This window comes from Chelmon rostratus, chromosome 8, assembly GCF_017976325.1.
Source record: "Chelmon rostratus isolate fCheRos1 chromosome 8, fCheRos1.pri, whole genome shotgun sequence".
NCBI classification, from domain to species: domain Eukaryota; kingdom Metazoa; phylum Chordata; class Actinopteri; order Chaetodontiformes; family Chaetodontidae; genus Chelmon; species Chelmon rostratus.
Window position 1 is genome coordinate 6,566,611 of NC_055665.1, and position 20,661 is coordinate 6,587,271.

Sequence of the window (20,661 nt, forward strand, 5' to 3'; positions counted from 1 at the left end):
TTCTTGGACAGTGCAGGTCGATGTTTGTCCACAGAGTGTTTGTCTGAGGAGAAAAGAAATAAAAACTGACTCAGAGAATCTTAATCTACTGACACCTACAGAGTCCAATCAACTCTAATAACACTCTGTTTCCTTTAAAACAAATAAAACCCTTTCACTGCAAAATGACACCTCATAAACCCCTTCACCATCTAAAGCAATCAAATACAAAAGCCCTGTAACAAATACTGAACTCATGAAACTAACATCATTCACAGGGCTTAAAGCAAGGAACATTTCTGAGCCTGAAATGTGTTCATGGCAGTGATGTGCGGGTCACAGTTAGGGTGTGGATAATCAATGGATCGGACGGAAGGCTCATAAATATTTAATTTCTGACCCATAGCAGTGTAACTTCATAGATTAGGCTATTTAAATCTAAATCTACATCTAAATCTACGTAAACCACACACACCAACACGATCAGTCACAATCTAATTTCTAAGGTTTTTCCAAAGGGCAACTGGACTTGTTTATAGTTCTAGAAGACATTTTGCTTCTCATCCAAAAGGCTTCTTCACTTCTGACTGACTGGTGGGAAGTCTCAGGTATTTATCCTCTTGCAGAGTCATGGAGTCGTTCAGGTCACATGGGCCAGGGTGTTAATGGGTCAATAGACTAACAATGGGTGGGTCCTGGTGAGAAGAGGAGAGCTTTTTCCACCCGACCATCATGTGGATCATTAAAACTCACCTGGCTTCGGAAAAACCTCAGCAGTACCATGACCTGGATGAATGAGGATCTCCACAGACAGACGTACAATCTAATGTTAATTAATGTCTGTGGTCACATCCAAAAGGTCACACACACAGTCCAGGTTCATACAGTGAAATAGTTTGGAGTGAAGTATGCACATTATTGAGCTGACACTTATATAATTATCTTCATAAAATAGCTCCAGCCCCATGTTGGAATATCAGCACAGTGCTGCAGAACTTTAGGTCATGTTTTCATTTGTTGAGACTGTGTGAGTTGTAAATTATTTCAATAATGATTTATTGATCCCTGCTCCCCATTTTTTATACTTTATATTGGTGATGACCAAGTTTGCACTCAAAGCAGATTTACTTTTTTAAATGAAATCTGTAATGATTTAAGACACATATGATTGTGTAACGTGACAGTTTTTGCCTTCTGTGTCTTACCTGCAGTACCTCTTCTCTTTATCCCCTTTAAAACTTTCCTGAACACCGCCTCAGACTCTTCACCGTAGCGCCCTACCATCAAGTCCACTATTTCACTTCTGTCTGCCATCTCTATTTCGTGTCTTCGGTATCTTGGGAGGTCTCTCATCATTTTACCATACTGCAGGACATGCCTGAATTCCTCAAATTCCCTCGAACTTAAATCTTTCAGAGCTTCCAAAATCTTCTGCTTCAGTGATGTCATAGTTTTTCCCTGATGGAATAAAAGTCATCAGAGGACATTTATATAATATGAAACTTTCATTTCTTTGCATCAGTGTCAACATTCAGTCATGAGAGTATTAACAACTAGTATTGAACACAATCATACATTTCATAAAATCTGATTTTAAGATTACTATAAAAACAAAGTACAGCTAGGTGTGTCCATTTCTGTAACATCATCACAACACAGTACAATTCATTTCATTTATTTCTGGTCATCAGTAATTGTGACTTATGTTCTCATCGCTTCTACTGCAGGAAGCGATGATGTGATGTTTCTGGTTTAAAAGCTTCCATCTGTTTACTGTAGAAGTTAAATAAAAAGTGTCTGATTTTATCATAACATTATCAGTGCAAAACATTTCAATTTCATTTCATTTCAGTTCAAAGACCCAGCTTCAGCTTGATGAGTCCCATCTGATGAAAATGATGTCATTATTTTGTATCATTTTTGATAGAAGATGAGAATAATTTTCATCCTGTAACAAATGAAAGCTGTGTTATGTAAAGTCAGACTCACTTTCTCGGACAGTGCAGGTCGATGTTTGTCCACAGAGTGTTTGTCTGAGGAGAAAAGAAATAAAAACTGACTCAGAGAATCTTAATCTACTTACACATACAGAGTCCAATCAACTCTAATAACACTCTGTTACCTTTAAAACAAATAAAACCCTTCCACTGCAAAATGACACCTCATAAACCCCTTCACCATCTAAAGCAATCAAATACAAAAGCCCTGTCACAAATACTGAACTCATGAAACTCACATCATTCACAGGGCTTAAAGCAAGGAACATTTCTGAGCCTGAAATGTGTTCATGGCAGTGATGTGCAGGTCACAGTTAGGCTGTGGATAATCAATGGATCGGACGGAAGGCTCATAAATATTTAATTTCGGACCCATAGCAGAGGCCTGTATTCATTGTGTCCTGCAGATCAGACTTGAGTTCCTGGAGCTCCTCAGAACTTACATTTTCCAGTGTTTCTAAAAGCCTCTCCTGAAGTGATATCATGTTTACTTCCTGGTGGATTCAAAGTCATTAGAGGACATTTATGTAATATCTCCTCTGTAGTGATGAAACAATTTCTTTGCATTGATGTATGCATTTCAGTCATGACAGTATTGTAATAACTAGTATTAAACACATTAGGCACAATCATACATTTAGTGAAATCTGATTTTAAGATGACTATAAAAACAAATTACTTCTGCGTGTGTCGATTTCTGTAGCATCATCACAACACAGTATGATTCATTTCATGTATTTCTATGAACTGGTCATTAGTAATTGTGCTTTACTGACTTTCTCTTTCTCTGACACTGCTACTGAAAGCAGGAATGAGAATCTGTGTATCGTTCTCTTCGCTAAGCCCCGCCCTCCTTAATAACTGTTGCTACGCCTGTCACGCTTTCCATTCTCACCATGCACGTTTGGATTTTACGGTGGCAGATTTACCATCTGATGAGATCTGCAGTCTCCTCTCCCCTTTTTCCTTTTGCGCTCCTGTGTTTTTCCGTCCTTTTGTCTCTTGTCTGTCTCTCCCCCCTCTGTCTAGTGGATTGACATCACCCCAGGGTATGGCCGGCAGGTCGTGCCAGCCTCCTTGCTGATTGAGCACAGGTGTGCTCTATCATTTAATCAAGACACTATGAATAGCAGTATATCAACCAGTATTCGTTGAATCGTGTGCCTACCAGTGTGTTAATGACAAAGACATGTGCTTAGGTCTCCAGTCCTGTCTTGTTTCTGCTTGTGCTCAGTTAACTGATCAACTCCTGTGTTTCTGCTCAGGTGATTCCAGTCACCTGCTCGCGTCTGTGCCCTGTCTGCTCTCTCTAAGAGACCTTGTGTGGAAAACTCTGTCGCTCCTCCTAGTCTGGACCTTGTTCGTTTGTAGACATCTCAGATCACCCAAACCTCCTCCTGTGGATTTTGTTTGGACCTTGTCTGTCTGCTCTCCCTGGGACTCGGATCTGGACAATTGAACTCCGTTCTTCTGTTGGAACACTCGTATGTTTGCTTCCTGAACTCTCATTAAAAACTGCTGATTTTTACATTGTCCTGTCTACTTTGTCTGAACTAAGAAAAACTTAACACCATCATAATTCATCACGTAATTTTGGAAACACTAGGGCTTTGATTTCTCACAGAAGTAAACAATAATGACTCCCTTGCAGTGTAGCTAGCTAATGTGAGCTAGTGCTAACATTTAAACTCTGCGGGTCAGCTTAGAAATCCGTCTCAAGCTGACGTTTCTGTGTGACACATTTTAAAACAAGAACCCTGTAAAAGGGTCTTCAATATGTACCTGATGGCTGATAGCACGATGTAATGCTAGAAGACTGAGGCTAAAGCTACATGTCAACCAGATATGCTAACATACATCTTAAGTTAGAGCAGAAAAAGAAGTTGAATTCATTCTTCACGTTTGCTTGTGTTTTAGCTTTAATGGTTACAAAAAAGATGTCACACTCCGAACTCTTTGGAGACTTGGAAGTATCGCTCTTCGTCGAGCCTCATACGAAGTGCAACATGTAGAGAAATGCAAAGCATGACAGGCCTACCAGTGCCTATTGAAAATTACTGGGCTATGATTGGACAGTTGCTGTTTGGAGGACGGGCTTAGGGAAGGGTCAATTGGGAAAAAAAAATCACTGGAAATGCAGGGAAGAAAATAAACAGCGAAGAAGAATTGCTTTTTTTTCCGTCCGACAAGACCAGCAGCGTAACAAAAGAGAGTTGCGACACTCCCACAGACTTGTGTTGTGAATTACCACATCCGGTCACAGAATGAGATCAATTTTCATTTCTTTAAATTTCACTATGACAAAGAAAGATGCCTTGTATTTCAATGTAAACTTTTCTATTTTAAAATGAAAATCAAATGACCAAGATACACAGACCAATGAGCCACCTGTTAAAATCTTCTCCTCACTGCTACAGTGAATGTAATATTTGTGGTTCACAAACTTTCTCCAAGATAAGAAGATTTCTGTCAAGATAAGAATAACGTTAAATCTGTAACTTTTAAATGAAAACAAGTGTATCTGATAGATCATTACTCACTTTCTGGAGTGGTTGAGGCTGATGTTCCTCTGAGGAGAGAGAAAATAGAATTAAAGAAGATTGAAATGTTAAAAATGTGTCAAACATTAAAATGCAATGATTTGCAAATCCCTTTTGACCAATATTTTGTTCAATACAATTAAAACATTAATTGAACTAATTTAATTAAATTAACTGTGAGGTCAAAGTATTTGGCCATGATGAACTGTAAACTGTACCTAATATTTTGCTCCCTCTAAATAAGGCTCAGGTGCTTTGAAAGAAAATGAAATACAAAGAATTCACTGATGCAAAATGACACTAAAATCTACTCAGCTGTGACCTCACATGATGAAAGAGGGTGGATTCAACTCAATGATTTCTGCAGTGAAAGTCATGAGTGTGGTGTTCTTGCACTGCCCCCCTTTCATATTCTCATTGGTGACGAAGAAAAGGTTGAACCTATGCCGATGTTTTTACTATGAATTATAAATTCTATTTATTTGACATTGATGAAACATGTATTTTTGTATGAAGTGGCAGTTTTTATTAACTTTGTCTTACCTTTGAATTGTGAACTGGTCTGTGACAACCTCTGCACCAGATCAGTCCTGTTCATATCCTTGAAAACCTCCATGGTCACCTCCACAGACTGCTGGCCACAAGTCTGTACCATTGCGTCCACTATGTGAGTCCTTTTTGTCCAGTTCACCTGCCTCCATGAGACTTGTGGGAGGCTCTTCTGGAAGCAGGTGAACTGCAGCAGCCAGCTGAAATTCTCGAAGTCCTTTTGACTCAAACCACTGACTGTTTTCAAAAGCATCTTTTTCACAGCTGCCATTGCTGCTACCTGAAAAATTCAAAGGATACTTTAAGCAAATGTGTAATTTCTCAACTAGGATAGTTAATGATTTATTCCTTTGCTCTTATCAGTGTCAGCGTTTTGAATGTATGGATGCTATGACATTTACACTTTTTCTGATTATACATATATTGTTTTCTTTACGAACACAAAGTATTGTCCTGTATGTGTGTCCATTTTTTCAGCGATTTCAAAGCATAAGATGGTTTTCTTTGTCCTTATGGCCTTTAACGTTGGTAAACCAATTGGTACCATCTAATCTAACGATACATTCTTTCTTTTCATTCGACTTGATATTTAACTTTCCAACATCAATTCAGAGGTGGTTAACATTATTACAAGAGAGCTAAACCTGAACACTTGAAAAAGCATCCAATTTATAACATTTGGTTTGGCTGCTAATATCATTTATATTGTTCAAAATGAGGAAGGTTTTCACCCCACCATATATATTGACTGAAAGCTGAAATGTGTAAAGTCGGACTCACTCTCTCGAACAGTGCAGGTCGATGTTCATCCACAGAGTGTTTGTCTGAGGAGAAAAGAAATTTAAATGGACTAAAAGGATTCTGATCTAATGACACACAGAGGGTATAATTTATGTTAATAAGACTCAGTTAATTTAAAAGGAAGTTTGCACTCATAGCAGATTGACTATTTATTATGAATTATAAAATGTATTTAATCGATGGTTATGATACATGTGAATATGCAGTGTGACAGGTTCTTGTCTTCTTTGTCTTACTTTTGGATCCTGAGCTGGACTCTGACAGCCTCTGAACAAGATCAGGCCTGTTCATGACCACAAAAACCTCCCTGGTGAGCTCCACAGACCGTTGGCCGTATGTCTGCACCATCAGATCTGCTGTGTCTGCGGGGCTCAAGATGTCTGGGAGGTCCTTCCGGAACACTCTGTACTCCGAATAATGCAAATCATTCAGGGTTTCCACCAGCAGCTGTTTAACAACTGCTATTGTTGCTACCTGAAATAATCATAAATTCATGGGACAAATGCTTAATCCACTGAGAAAATGACAAATGTGTCTCTTTGCACTTCATCAATGTTAGTGTTGATGTTTGTGTTTCTGCTAGGTCACATTGGGTAGATACTGTTAATTAAATGTATGTAGTCAATCGCAACTTTTCACAAACACTGAGATGAGTCACAGTGGCTGCAATTGGAAAAATGAATAAAGTAAATAATTTAAAATCTTCAAGATAATGATATGTTGTAACTTGCGTCTGTTAAATAAATGCTGTGTTGCACGAATTCAGACAGATGTGACATGACTCACTCTCTGGATCAGTGCAGAGCGCTGTTCATCTGCAGAGTGCCTCTCTGAGGAAAAGAGTGGTAAAAGTCAGTCATGAGCTAACAACCGACAACAAACACTGTTATCAGGCAATGTTGTGTCTTCTCTCTGCATTATGCATTTTACTATTTACACTACAAAGGGAAGAAGACATAGATTATAAACTTAGAAGATTTTTATGATTTTAACTTGTTGTCTTTATTGTCTTACTTTTGAGTTTTAAGCTGCGGTCTGACAACTTGTGCACCAGATCAGTCCTCCTCATCTGCTCCAAAATCCCCTTGATCATCTCCACAGACTGTTGGCCAAAGGTCAGCACCACTAGAAACACCATGTCCTGCAAGTCTCTCATGTGCGGCGGAATCAGTTGGATTTTAGAGAGATGTCTGTGGAAGTCAGCTTGATTCCAGAGGACTCCCCTGAATTCGGACATCCTGTCACTCAAATCTTTCAGTGTTTCCAAAAGCAGCTCTATAACAGACACCATCGCCTCCACCTGGTGAATTTAAAGGAAATGTTCATGAGACAAGAGTGCAATGTCTCAGCAAAGATGATGATTTTTCAGTTCACATCTCATTCATATATGTCTTAGAAATGCTTATGTGGTAAGAGTACATCAGCCATATCACATGAGGTCATGATAACATTGAAAATATTCATCCTATTAATCACTTATACTTGTGTTTTACAAACCACTTGTCTGTGAATACATTTCTTTAGTAACATAAAGGTTTTTCCTCTTTCATCCTCATTATCATCCTCATTCATGACTTATTACTCACTTTCTGGGTCAGTGCAGGCCAATGTTCATCCACAGAGTGTTTTTCTGAGGAGAAAGAAAACATAAATAGACCTCTGAATGATTGATTTATCGTCAGGCTTTATAATTAGACACTGTCAGACTATAAGAACTCTAATATTCAACATTCATTTCTGTTACACTCTGTGTTAAAGCTTCAAACACTGAATGGAAACTTTAAAAGACCACATGACTTTGAGGAAAGTTTATTCTTCATTCAATTCATAAAATTTGTTATTTTGCTGTTTTAAGTGTCTTCATTTTTTCATAGGTCCCCCACCTTCCTCTGTGGTATTCACACCAGATGCTTCAGCTGACGATCCTGCAGCTGCAACACATTTAATGACACTTGTAATTGGAACTAGAAAATTCCCCCTGGGAAATTTTGAGAGGGACACGGGGTGTGTTCGAGCCGACAAAATTATCTACGTTTTAAAGTTTGAATGAAGTCTCTAGGAGAAACTATGGCGAAGCAGCGGACAATTGAAAAAGGCTGCAATTTGAGAAAACGGCAGATATCAGAGGTAGTCAGTCCCTGATTAATGAATTGCTCTCAGCTGTGTTTCTGTGGCTTTCTCCTTGTCTGTCTCTGTTGATCACCTCAGCTGTCTGTGTCTGCTTCTCTCCTCTGCTTCATGTCTCTGTTAACATGAATTAATGAACTGAATCAATAAACATGAATGGAGCTAATGCTAACGGAGCTAACAGAGCTAACACTAACGGAGCTAACAGCTAACCGCGCTAATAGAGCTAACGGCGCTAGCGCTAACAGAGCTAACGGTGCTAACAGAGCTAACAGAGCTAACGGCGTTAACAAGGGGGCGGGGGGATGGGGTTTTCATTATGCATTTGTCTGTGTGTGTGTGTGTTTATGTATCTGTCATTGTGTGTGACTGCGTATGTGTGTGTCTTCGTCTGTTTGTGTGTGTGTGTCTGCTTGAACTACACAAGCAGCCCAACCAGCTCCTACATGGAGATGTGTCTGGTATATGTGTGTCTGAATGTGTGTGTGTGTGTGTGTGTGTGTGTGTGTGTGTGTGTTTGTGTGCGTGTGTAACTTCTGCCCCACCTGCTGATAATTACCTCTCTACCTCTCCCACTTTTTACCTGTTCCTGTTCAGTTTTGACGTGCTTGTTTTTAATCACTTTTTAGCTGTTGGTTAGCCCTGCTTGTGTGTGCGTTTGTGTGACTACTGTCTCAACCTTTTTGGCAAAGCGCTTGGTGAAGCTGAGTTTAACTGTTTGTTGGACGGAGATTGTTTTCAAACAATGCCCTTGTTTTGACTGAGCTCGTTAAGATAATCATTCTCAGGCTTGTTGTCCTGCAGATGTGTGTGCGTGGGTTATTGACCGGTGTGTGTGTAAATGACAGTTAATGACAGTTACACCTGTTAACTGAAAAGCAGCTTTTTCGCTGTCGGTTTCTTCCGAACAACTTGCGATTGTGTCAAAACCGTAGCTGCTATCAAAAAACCGATTACACTGCCAGTGCCTCGGAGCGTGCCCCGTGTCCCTAATAATAACATAGCTGTAGGAGCCAGTGACTCGGGACGTTGCCCCGTGTCCCTAATAAGAAGAAGAAGAAGAAGAAGAAGAAGAAACGCGCGGGATAGTAATAAGTGACTCGGGGCTACGCTACGCTAACTGAAAAGCGGCTTTTTCGCTGTCGGTTTCTTCCGAACAACTTGCGATTGTGACAAAACCGTAGCTGCTATCAAAAAACCGATTACACTGTGAGATGCGGACAAGTCTGGGCCAGATGTACGTGTGTTTTATGTCCAGATATTCTTTAGAAAAATGACAAAATGGTCGACTTAAAAAGACTCTTCGTTTTATGGCGATCTAAAGACAGGAGGCATTTCTGCTTTGCTCACAAAACAGCTCTGAATTTTAACATGGGACTTAATGGGAGAGCAGGAGGGAGCTGGCTGCACAAAAAGTCTCACTATTTAAATTCAGTAAGTCTCTCAGCTTTTTCGAAGACATTACATGAAAGAGGACAAGTTTGTCTACAAAATGATCCCAAAATTATGCGTGTAGAGTGTAATAGCGAGGAGAAAAAGAGGAGATTTTCGGATCATTTTTAGACTCTGTGCCACTCTGTCCCCCACTCTAGCACGAACATTCCGCGCAATACACACCCATTATAATCTCAAAATTTCCCTCAAAACGATCACTGTCATTGAACAGTGACTGATCAAAAACTATACTACCAATCAAAATGTGGATGAACACACCAATAGACCAGACTTGGGTCTACATTTTAAAGTTTAAATGAAGTCTCTCGGTGAATGTATGCCTGAGCTACAGACGTTTAAAAAACTCAAATTTCAAGCTTTATTTTTTCGCCTGTCCCATTCATTTCTTATGGGAAATTTATCGCAGTTTTTCGCGTCTTACGACGCGAAAAACTGTAATAAGTGACTCGGAGCGTGCCCCGTGTCCCTAATAACACATACACTGTGTGTAGCCTTTACGTGTACTTCACCTGGCTACAGTGCTAGTACATTTACTGTATGTAGCTACTTTCCACCACCTGTATTTAAGTACAGTTTTGAGGTACTTGTACTTTACTTGAGTATTTCCAACTTATGATACTTGTGTCTTTGTCCGTTGGCGATTCACCCAAGCCTGTCTTCTCCCCTGTCCTTGCCACAGCCACAGCATTGTTCGTAAGCTCTTGTTTCCTCTTTGTGAGTGTTTTTTGTTTGTAATTTTGATAATCTAGTTTCTGGTTTCTTTTCATAGCCGAATTGTTTTCCTCTTTATTGAGTGATTTTCTGTTGGATTAATTTTGTAATTTAGATTCTAGTTCCTCCGTTTTTTAGGAGTGTATTTTGAGTTTGCAGTTTTTCTTATCCATCCATCCATCCATCCATTCTCTTCCGCTTATCCGGGGCCGGGTCGCGGGGGCAGCAGTCTAAGCAGGGAGGCCCAGACTTCCCTCTCCCCAGACACTTCCTCCAGCTCTTCCGGGGGGACCCCGAGGCGTTCCCAGGCCAGCCGAGTGACATAGTCCCTCCAGCGTGTCCTGGGTCTTCCCCGGGGCCTCTTCCCGGTGGGGCATGCCCGGAACACCCTCCCAGGAAGGCGTCCAGGAGGCATCCGTTGAAGATGCCCGAGCCACCTCAGCTGGCTCCTCTCGACGTGGAGGAGCAGCGGCTCTACTCTGAGCTCCTCCCAAGTGACAGAGCTCCTCACCCTATCTCTAAGGGAGCGCCCCGCCACCCTGCGGAGGAAACTCATTTCAGCCGCTTGTATCCGAGATCTCGTTCTTTCGGTCATGACCCAAAGTTCATGACCATAGGTGAGGGTAGGAACGTAGATTGACCGGTAAATCGAGAGCTTTGCCTTTCGGCTCAGCTCCTTCTTCACCATGACGGACCGGTACAACGACCGCATTACTGCTGCCGCCGCACCGATCCGCCTGTCAATCTCACGCTCCATCCTTCCCTCACTCGTGAACAAGACCCCAAGATACTTGAACTCCTCCACTTGAGGCAGGAGCTCTCTTCCAACCCAGAGGGGACAAGCCACCCTTTTCCGGTCGAGAACCATGGCCTCGGACTTGGAGGTGCTGATTCTCATCCCAGCCGCTTCACACTCGGCTGCAAACTGCCCCAACACATGCTGGAGGTCCTGGTTCGAAGAAGCCAGCAGGACAACATCATCCGCAAAAAGCAGAGATGAGATCCTGTGGTCCCCAAACCAGATTCCCTCCGGCCCTTGGCTGCGCCTAGAAATTCTGTCCATAAAAATAATGAACAGAACCGGTGACAAAGGGCAGCCCTGCCGGAGTCCAACATGCACTGGGAACAAGTCTGACTTACTGCCGGCAATGCGAACCAAGCTCCTGCTCCGGTCATACAGAGACCGGACGGCCCATAGCAAAGGGCCCCGGACTCCATACTCCCGAAGCACCTCCCACAGAATGCCACGAGGGACACGGTCGAATGCCTTCTCCAAGTCCACAAAACACATGTGGACTGGTTGGGCAAACTCCCATGAACCCTCGAGCACCCTGCGGAGGGTGTAGAGCTGGTCCAGTGTTCCACGGCCAGGACGAAAACCGCATTGTTCCTCCTGGATCCGAGGTTCGACTATCGGCCGAATTCTCCTCTCCAGTACCCTGGAATAGACTTTACCAGGGAGGCTGAGGAGTGTGATCCCCCTGTAGTTGGAGCACACCCTCCGGTCCCCCTTTTTGAATAGAGGGACCACCACCCCGGTCTGCCAGTCCAGGGGCACTGTCCCCAACTGCCACGCGATGTTGCAAAGGCGTGTCAACCAAGACAGCCCGACAACATCCAGAGACTTGAGGTACTCAGGGCGGATCTCATCCACCCCCGGGGCCTTGCCACCGAGGAGCTTCCGAACTACCTCGGTGACCTCAGCCTGAGTGATGGATGAGCCAGCCTCTGGGTCCCCAGCCCCTGCTTCCTCTACGGAAGGCGTGGCAATGGGATTGAGGAGATCCTCAAAGTACTCTTTCCACCGCCCGACAATATCCCCAGTCGAGGTCAACAGCTCCCCACCTCCACTGTAAACAGTGTTGGCAGGGTACTGCTTCCCCCTTCTGAGGTGCCGGACGGTTTGCCAGAATATCTTTGTGGCCGACCGATAATCCTCCTCCATGGCCTCCCCGAACTTTTCCCATACCCGAGTTTTTGCTTCAACAACTGCCCGTGCCGCAGCACGCTTGGCCTGCCGGTACCTGTCAGCTGCCTCAGGAGTCCCACAAACCAACCAGGCTCGATAGGACTCCTTCTTCAGCTTGACGGCATCCCTTACTTCTGGTGTCCACCACCGGGTTCGAGGATTACCGCCACGGCAGGCACCAGAGACCTTACGGCCACAGCTCCGAACAGCTGCGTCAACAATGGAGGTGGAGAACATGGTCCATTCGGACTCAATGTCTCCAACCTCCCTCGGGATTTGGTCAAAGCTCTCCCGGAGGTGCGAGTTGAAAACTCCTCTGACAGAGGGTTCCGCCAGACGTTCCCAACAGACCCTCACTACCCGTTTGGGCCTGCCAAGTCTGTCCAGCTTTCTCCTCTGCCAGCGGATCCAGCTCAACACCAGGTGGTGATCAGTTGACAGCTCAGCCCCTCTCTTCACCCGAGTGTCCAAGACATACGGCCGAAGGTCAGATGACACGACCACAAAGTCGATCATTGACCTTCGGCCTAGAGTGTCCTGGTGCCATGTGCACTGATGGACACTCTTATGCTTGCACATGGTGTTCGTTATGGACAAACTGTGACTAGCACACAAGTCCAATAACAGAACACCGCTCGGGTTCAGATCGGGGAGGCCGTTCCTCCCAATCACTCCCCTCCAGGTTACACTGTCGCTGCCCACGTGAGCGTTGAAGTCCCCCAGTAGAACGACAGAGTCCCCAGTCGGAGCACTTTCCAGCACCCCTCCCACAGACTCCAAGAAGGGTGGGTACTCTACACTGTTGTTCGGCCCGTAGGCCGAAACAACAGTGAGACACCTGTCCCCAACCCGAAGTAGTAGGGCAGCAACCCTCTCGTTCACCGGGGAAAACTCCAACACATGGCGGCTAAGGTGGGGAGCTATAAGCAAGCCCACACCGGCCCGCCGCCTCTCACCGCGGGCAACTCCAGAGTAGAAGAGAGTCCAGCCTCTCTCAAGGAGTTGGGTTCCAGAACCCAGGCTGTGCGTGGAGGTGAGCCCGACTATCTCTAGCCGGTACCGCTCAACCTCCCGCACTAGCTCGGGCTCCTTCCCCCCCAGCGAGGTGACATTCCATGTCCCCATTGCCAGATTCTGAGTCCAGGGATTGGGCCGCCGGGGCCCCCGCCCACGACTGCTACCCAATTCCCACCGCATCGGCCCCTTCTGATCCCTCCTGCGGGTGATGGGCCTACTGGAGGGCGGGCCCACGTCGCTCCTTCGGGCTTTTCCCGGCCGGGCCCCGTGAGCAAAGGCCCGGCCACCAGGCACTCGCCTGCGAGCCCCAACCCCAGGCCTGGCTCCAGGGTGGGGCCCCGGTAACGCCAATCCGGGCGACGTAATGGTCCTTGTTTTATTTGTTTTCATAGGGGCTATGGAACTATGGAGTTTTTCTTATCTAGCCTTTGTAACTCATTTCCGTTTTCATAGCCCTTTGTGTTTTCCTCCTTCTGGAGCATCTTTTGTTTCTTATTTTTCATAGCCTTAGCGAGTTAGTGTTTTCCTCTTTGTTGAGCATTTTCTGTTTCTTATTTTCTTATTGTATAGATATTTCATTGTGATAGCATTTTGCCTCGACTAATTTCATAGCCTGTTTGTTTAACACTCAGCAAAGTGGTTCTTGGGTTGAACAATAAACTGTGTGAGTAAATCTCTGCGTCTGAGTCCTGATCTGAGTCCCGGCCTGACAACTTCAGAATATGATCTGAGTCCTCTTTCCACCACTGCCAGTATAGTACTGAGTCCTGAGAATTAAAAAGCCTTTCACATTTCAGCTGTTTTCTTTATGTTACCTTTGGGCGCTGAGCTGGTTTCTGGCAGCCTCTGCACCAGATCAGGCCTCTTCATTTCCAAGAAAACCTCCACGGTCACCTCCAAAGAACGTTGACCACATATCTCCACCATCAGTTCTGCCAGTTCTCGTGCATCACCTGCACGCCACGGTCGTCCCCATGAGAAGCAAAGAAAGCTCCTCTGGAAGAATGTGAACTGCAGAAACCACCTGAAGGTCTTTTGCTCCTCGTAACTCAAATTCTTGAGTGTTTCAAAAAGCAACTCTGTAACAGCCGTCATTGTCGCCACCTGGAAAATATACGTTCAGAGAAAAATATGGTATTTCAACACTGGCAAAACAAAAGATTTACCTTTTTCCATCGAATCAATCACATGATTTTATACATTTGCATGTTTTAAGATGTGATTCTACAAGATCACCTGGGGGGAGACTGCCCCATGAAAGAAGCTAAATATTTCATTTCATGTTGTAAATTCTTCACATTCAGAAACATTTATGTTCAGTGACCTTTGTTTTGAATGTTATTTCAAAATGATGGGCTTGTTTTCACTTCCCTCTCTTTCTGCTTGTCTTGTCTGCTGTTTCTGCAGTCGTTACTGGTGCAGAAGTAACCCGTATCAATTTTGATATTACTGATATAAGATTAATGTGGCACAATAAACTCCATTCTGTCTCTGTATTTCTTGGGTCCTGGTCGATGTTCAGTGTAAGACTTTATTTATTTAACCCCTTGACGCCTGAATTTATTCAGAATTATATTTAAAAATGAATTCTTTGTGTTTTTGCTTTCAAATTGATCCTAAATTAAGAGGAGTTGAATTTTTCTGTAGCACATACAATAGATATAAATTTAGGTATGATGCAAATTAGCAGGAACAGTTGTTAATGCTTAAATGCAATAATTTTTTTTTAATTCATAAATGTGCATCATAAAAGCCATTTTAAAATTCATTTATTTCATCAAAACAGCCACAAAATTGGCTTACAACCATTACATTGTAACAACAACACAATGGATGTAGTTTTCACTTTGACCAGTGTGTTGAATATGCACAAACCGGCATCAGAGGAATGCATGCGCGATTCGGCTGCAATGTGGATTAAAGGGGTATGATGCAAATTCGTGACAATCGGGGTTAAGGGGTTAAATAACCATGACTATAACCATAACCAAGTCATAATAATGTAAATAATGATCAAGTCATTCATTTCTCTTGGTCATTTATTTTGATACAGAGTCATACTTTGAGAAAGTTTCTCACTATAATGATTTGCGGGATAATTTTTTCCATCATGTTGGAAAAAAAAGATCTTTGTTTCTTTGTGCTTTAGTACAGAAACTGGAGAATTGTGCACCACTGTAATGTTTGTACGACTCGTACTAGTTTCATTCTGCAAGTAAAGAGCTTAAATCCCACTGATGACTGTGCTCTCTGACTGGAGCCCTGTAGTGGTAAATCTTCCTACAAACCAGTTTCACAGCCTGTTTTCTCAATTTCACGTTTTGCATTTTGTTTCTTTGAAAAACTGTTTAAAATACAATGAATTGATCATAATAACAGTACAACTCAACTTTATCTCAACATCCAAACATCTAATTTAATGATTTTAGTAACATCAAGGTGATTCATTTCATCACATCTGTCAGCATTAATGTCGATGTGATCTCAAACCTTCATCTGCATGATTAAAAGCTGTGCTCTGCATGGTCAGACAGGTATGACGTTACTCACTTTGTGGATCAGTGCAGGCAGGCGTTCATCCACAAAGTGTTTTTCTGAGGATAAAGAAAGAAAATAAAAGAAATATCAATGAGTCCTTGACATCAGGCAATACTGCAATAAAGCTCAAACATTTGCATGTTGTATAGTTTATCACTGATATTTTACCCCCATATATTTTTTAATACTTCATTCGTTATAAAATACATTTTGTATACCAGATGATATGTCTTCATTGCTCTACATTACAGATCATATTATTTATAAAGTAAAGAGGAGACATAGATTATAACCTTATGAAACACATGTTAAGAACCAGTTTTTGTCATTTCAACTTTACTTTTGGCTCCTGAGCTGCTATGTGACAGCCTCTGCACCAGATCAGTCCTCTTCATCTTTAAAACCTCCACGGTTTTCACCAAAGATATTTGCCCGTGGATCTGTACCATTAAAAACACTACGTTCTTCATGTCTGTTGGTGTCAGCAGCCTCCATGGGATGTCTGAGTGATGTCTGAGGAGGCAAAATTGACTCAGACTGTGCCTGACCATCTCGAGCTCCTCGTAACTCAAATCAGCCAGCGTTTCCAAAAGCAGCTCTATAACAGACGCCATCGTTTCCACCTAGTAAATTCAAAGGAAATGTTCACGAGACAAAAGTGCAATTTCTCAGCAAGGATGAGTGCACATTTTTCTGTTCACATCATATCACACAAGGTAATGATAAAACTGATTTGTCCAATTGAGTACAAATGCCTGCTTTTAACTAACTATTTGTACATGTATACATTAATTTAGTAACATCAAGATGATTCATCTCTGACCTCTTCAACAAGTATTTTACTCTCATAAGAAGAAGTTTAACTCTTTTAAAGACGGTGCAACAAAAACTGCCCCGATTGTTTTTCTGACAAACACAAATTCTTGACATTACAGGTAAATAACTTTCATGCTTGACCTCATGTGTACATTATGTAGCTTGATCAGCCCAATTCTGTGAGAAAACTATCTGAAAGGAAGAAAACCGATTTGCATCATCAATAATAATTTTCAAGATGAAGATGATTCTCAATCTTCATCTGCTGAATAAAAGCTGCACTGTGTGAAGAGTGATGTGACATACTCTCTGGATCAGTGAAGGCTGCTCTTCATCAGCGGAGTGTTTCTCTGAGGGGAAAAGAAATAAAAAAGACCGACCAGTGCTTGATGTAACATCAGGATTTCATCCCAAAGTGACACAATAATAACAACATGTAGAGCTACTTAAAGATTTTCTGTCAGTGCTGAATGGCTTTCAATGTGTTTGTCATTGCAATATGCACAAAATTTAAACATGTGATCAAAAAATGTCACCCCAGCTGTGTATTTTTACACCAGCTGAGGTGACACAGGAGCTACGTGTGAGTGTGTCACAGTTTTGTTTTTTCCTGCTTTGCCTTACCTTCAGTTCCCAGGCTAAGGCCCTCGGCTGTCAGTGTTGCTACCTGGAAAATTAAAACAGCCAATCATTTTCAGTGTTATGCAGGATAGGATGTATTCTGTAATCTATGACAATGATTAAAAACTGATCTCTCTGCATTTCACTAATTCCAGAGTTGTTGACATGTGGCTCTTCTTATTTATTCATCTTTATTTCATTTTAAAATCAGACTTGACCAAATTTAGTGCTGTGCCAGAGAGTCAACCCCAGTTCATCAGTCTGCCTCCACCCTGCCTGAAAGCTGCAGTTAGGTGTAGCAACACAAGGACTGAGATTTGGAAAAAATCAATAGTTACATTAACCAGAAATTACTTTTACTCAAAAATAATTACAAGTGAAACTCTGAAAAGTCTCTAAAACAGTGATTATATGTGAGGCACACAATCCTATCCACACTTCCATTAGAGCACTTTATGTAACTGAGAATTTGCTTACTTCCAATTTCATTCTCTTGAGATCAGCCATTAGATCTGGCTCATTTATGTTCAGGATTTTGTAGAAGATGTCTTTTTCTTGAACTCCACTGGACTCCAGAGGGCCCCTGAAGAGTGCCCTCATCTTCTCTTGAGAGGTAGGCAGAGCCCTGATTTCATCATAACTCTCCTGCTGGATGACATTTTTGTGGACGAGCTCATCCAAAATGGCTCCAACATTGTGCACCCTCCTGATCAGCTCAAACTGATGTTGATCCACAAAGTGCTTGTCTGAGGAAAGATTAAACCTAGCATTACCGCCTCAGTGAAGTCGCCAGCTGAGGTCACATTGACTTTGATCTTTGACCTTAGGCCACCAAAATTCAATCAGTTCATCCTTGAGTCAAAGTGAATCTTTATGTGCCAAATTTGAGGAAATTCACTCAAGGCGTTCTTGGGATATGTCATGCTCATGAGAATTGGTTGTACATCTGGATGGACTGACAACTCGAAAAAAATTAGGCGCCTGACTACAGCCGTCACCGGAGTGTTGTCATAAAGATGACTTGCAGTGATTGATTGGATTTGAAAATAGCATGACACTTAATACACAGGTTTCATTAGAAGTTGCTACAATATATAACTTGTACTTTTTATCATCAAAGTGTACATGAATGAAAGTCATCATATATTAAAAACACAGACAGCTCATTTTGTAAAAGCAATTTCTGCAGTTCAACTGACAGAGTAGAAGGCATTTACAAGGGATACTACCTGTGCACCTACCCTCTGCCATGGTATGTACACCAGATGCTCCAGCTGAAGATTCTGCAGCTGAAACAAATTTAGGGAAAATTAAAACTGCTTAGATTGGTCTTGCTTAGGTCTTTCTAGTGTTTATACTATTTTAATGTTTTTGCATTCACACAACCTCCTAATAACTGGTTATTGATAGCAATGAAGAAAGTGGTTGTACATAAATTATGATCTTATTAACTTAACTTTAACCATTAATAACCTTAACCCCCCACAATAAAGCATTCATAAGTGCTTTATAATGACTGATAAAAAGCCAATATATGTCTACTACTAATATACATGCTATAAGAAACTATTTAGTTGATAGTTAGTTAGTTAGTTAACTGAACTTGGAAGAGTCAGATTCTGTATTTATGTTTGGCTTGTTGTAAATGACCTGAATCTGAGTAACAGGCATTTAGTGAGCTGACTGTGTATATCTGTGCACCTACCTTCTGCCATTGTATTCACATCGGTTGCTGCTACAGAGGATCAACCTGCTGTGAAAAATGTAGGAAAAAGTTAGACTTCATAACAGTGAATTGTTCTTATACTTTTTGTTGATGTTGTCTTTATTTAACAATCAGAGCACAAAGACAGCAAGGAAAAAATGAAATATTAAAACAGATGTACTCCACACACTGTCAAGCTCAGTTCTAACAAATGTTCAAAGATCAGTTAAGAATTTCCACAAAGCAATGGGTCAATTAGACAAAGCTTATAATGGTCATTTATAAGCATTTTCAATTCCCCACTTGTTCTGTCGCAAAAATAAGTCACAGGAGAAGTACATGGCACACACCTTTGAACTCCCATAAAGGTAGAAAGCAGTGTGTGGTAGAATAAGCTGCAATTCAGCCTTAACTAAAGACACAGTTACTTTATTCAGACAGGGCGACGCAGTAATTAAAGATGCATATTTCTTGTTTTGTCTAAAATATGAGTGTCTGGCTTTTCTGCAATAAATGACTTAAATGATGATTTATTATTAATGTAGTTACCAATGAATTTTAAATTAATGGTCCAGGAAAGAAATAATATAAAATCTTCCTTGAATAAGTGCACATACAAGTACAACTGCTCTCAATGTATTTGCACAGGGGAAAGAAAAAAAGACAAAACATAAAAAATAAACAAACAAGCAAAACACTGAACAATTCGTTAAATAGCACAAAACATGAAGTAAACGATGAACGCTATATGCAGACTCGTGGCAATATGCGAGAAATACAATGAAATTGACAATGTGCAGGTATTTATGTTGATAGTGACAGTGAATGATAAATGCACATATTACAATCTGTGCATTAATGGATTATAATGGCCAGTCAGTGGATGTTTTGGTGTCAGAGGGTCGGCGGCACTGTATGAGTGCTAACTGTCCATCAGTGATCTGTAGCGCCTACCAGAGGGGAGAAGTTGGAACAGGTATGTCCGGAAAGTGAGGGGTTTGCAGAGATGTTTCCTGCTCACTTTCTGGTTTAACGTTAATTGTCATTTCAAAGCACTTTGAAAAAACCGTCAGCTGACAGCTAGCTAGCTACCTCTTTAGCAAACTGTTAGCTAACCATACTGTATCATTAGTATGGCCTTATGAAATGGAAGTTGAGCTATGAAAGTGAAAGTAAAGTTCAATGTTATGGCTTATTAACCTTACCGTGTTTTTTTTTTGAAAAAGGTACTTGTATCTTCGGTTGTTAGAGCTGAAAATTGTCCACTCATGATCAGTTATTTCGGGTAATAATTTGTGGCTGTATTAAAATGAGTCGCCGTGAAGCGGTGCTCTGCGTTCCGGTTGTAACGTGTGTGTGTTCATGGTGGACTTAGACTCACCGTCTCTGTCTCTCTCTCTCTCCTTCTCTCTCTCGTCGCTAAGTGTTTTAATGTATAAGAAGATGTGCAATCAGAGTAAGTTTAAAATCCAGCCACATTTCTACCTTTGGCTCGTTCAGCCAAAGATACTAGCTTCCTTTAGTCCCCTCACCTTAAGTCATGGTAAGTTTACCGCCCACTCTCTTCACCCGTCAAACCAACGCCCAATTAACTGCCCATTGTCAAACACCGTGACAGACTTACTCTGGACATATATTTTATATTTGGCTTTACATGAAAAATTGTCTGATTTAGAATTTTTTTAACAGGGTATTAAGTCAAAATAAACATCCATAATATTTATTCTGGTCAAATATGATTATTTAAAAACAAAAAAACAGCATTTTACCTTATAACAGACTGGACTCCAATATCAAATCAAAATGCAACTTTACACTCGTTTAATACATTTAACT

General features: G+C 41.7%; 1 protein-coding gene across 5 annotated transcripts; it reads right to left on the bottom strand.

Moving 5' to 3' along the window:
• LOC121610402 lies at positions 1 to 20,377 on the bottom strand. Of its 5 annotated transcripts, XM_041942485.1 has the most exons (20): positions 20,207 to 20,377; positions 20,031 to 20,076; positions 18,826 to 18,873; positions 18,362 to 18,409; positions 17,598 to 17,866; positions 17,124 to 17,166; positions 16,806 to 16,849; positions 16,024 to 16,306; positions 15,696 to 15,739; positions 13,961 to 14,249; positions 7,453 to 7,496; positions 6,881 to 7,166; positions 6,653 to 6,696; positions 6,103 to 6,340; positions 5,846 to 5,889; positions 5,060 to 5,345; positions 4,517 to 4,545; positions 1,969 to 2,012; positions 1,185 to 1,437; positions 1 to 43 (listed from the first exon to the last, which is right to left on the bottom strand). In XM_041942485.1, exons 3-19 carry the CDS (start codon positions 18,833 to 18,835, stop codon positions 1,425 to 1,427), a joined length of 2,058 nt encoding a protein of 685 aa, XP_041798419.1. In that variant the 5' UTR covers positions 18,836 to 18,873; positions 20,031 to 20,076; positions 20,207 to 20,377; the 3' UTR covers positions 1 to 43; positions 1,185 to 1,424. The 5 variants fall into 5 exon arrangements, with proteins under 5 accessions (XP_041798419.1, XP_041798418.1, XP_041798416.1 ...); XM_041942484.1 differs by lacking the exon at positions 20,031 to 20,076 and having other exon boundaries at positions 18,826 to 18,870; XM_041942482.1 differs by lacking the exon at positions 20,031 to 20,076 and having other exon boundaries at positions 18,350 to 18,409; positions 18,826 to 18,870.
• Between the last annotated feature and the right edge of the window lie 284 nt (positions 20,378 to 20,661).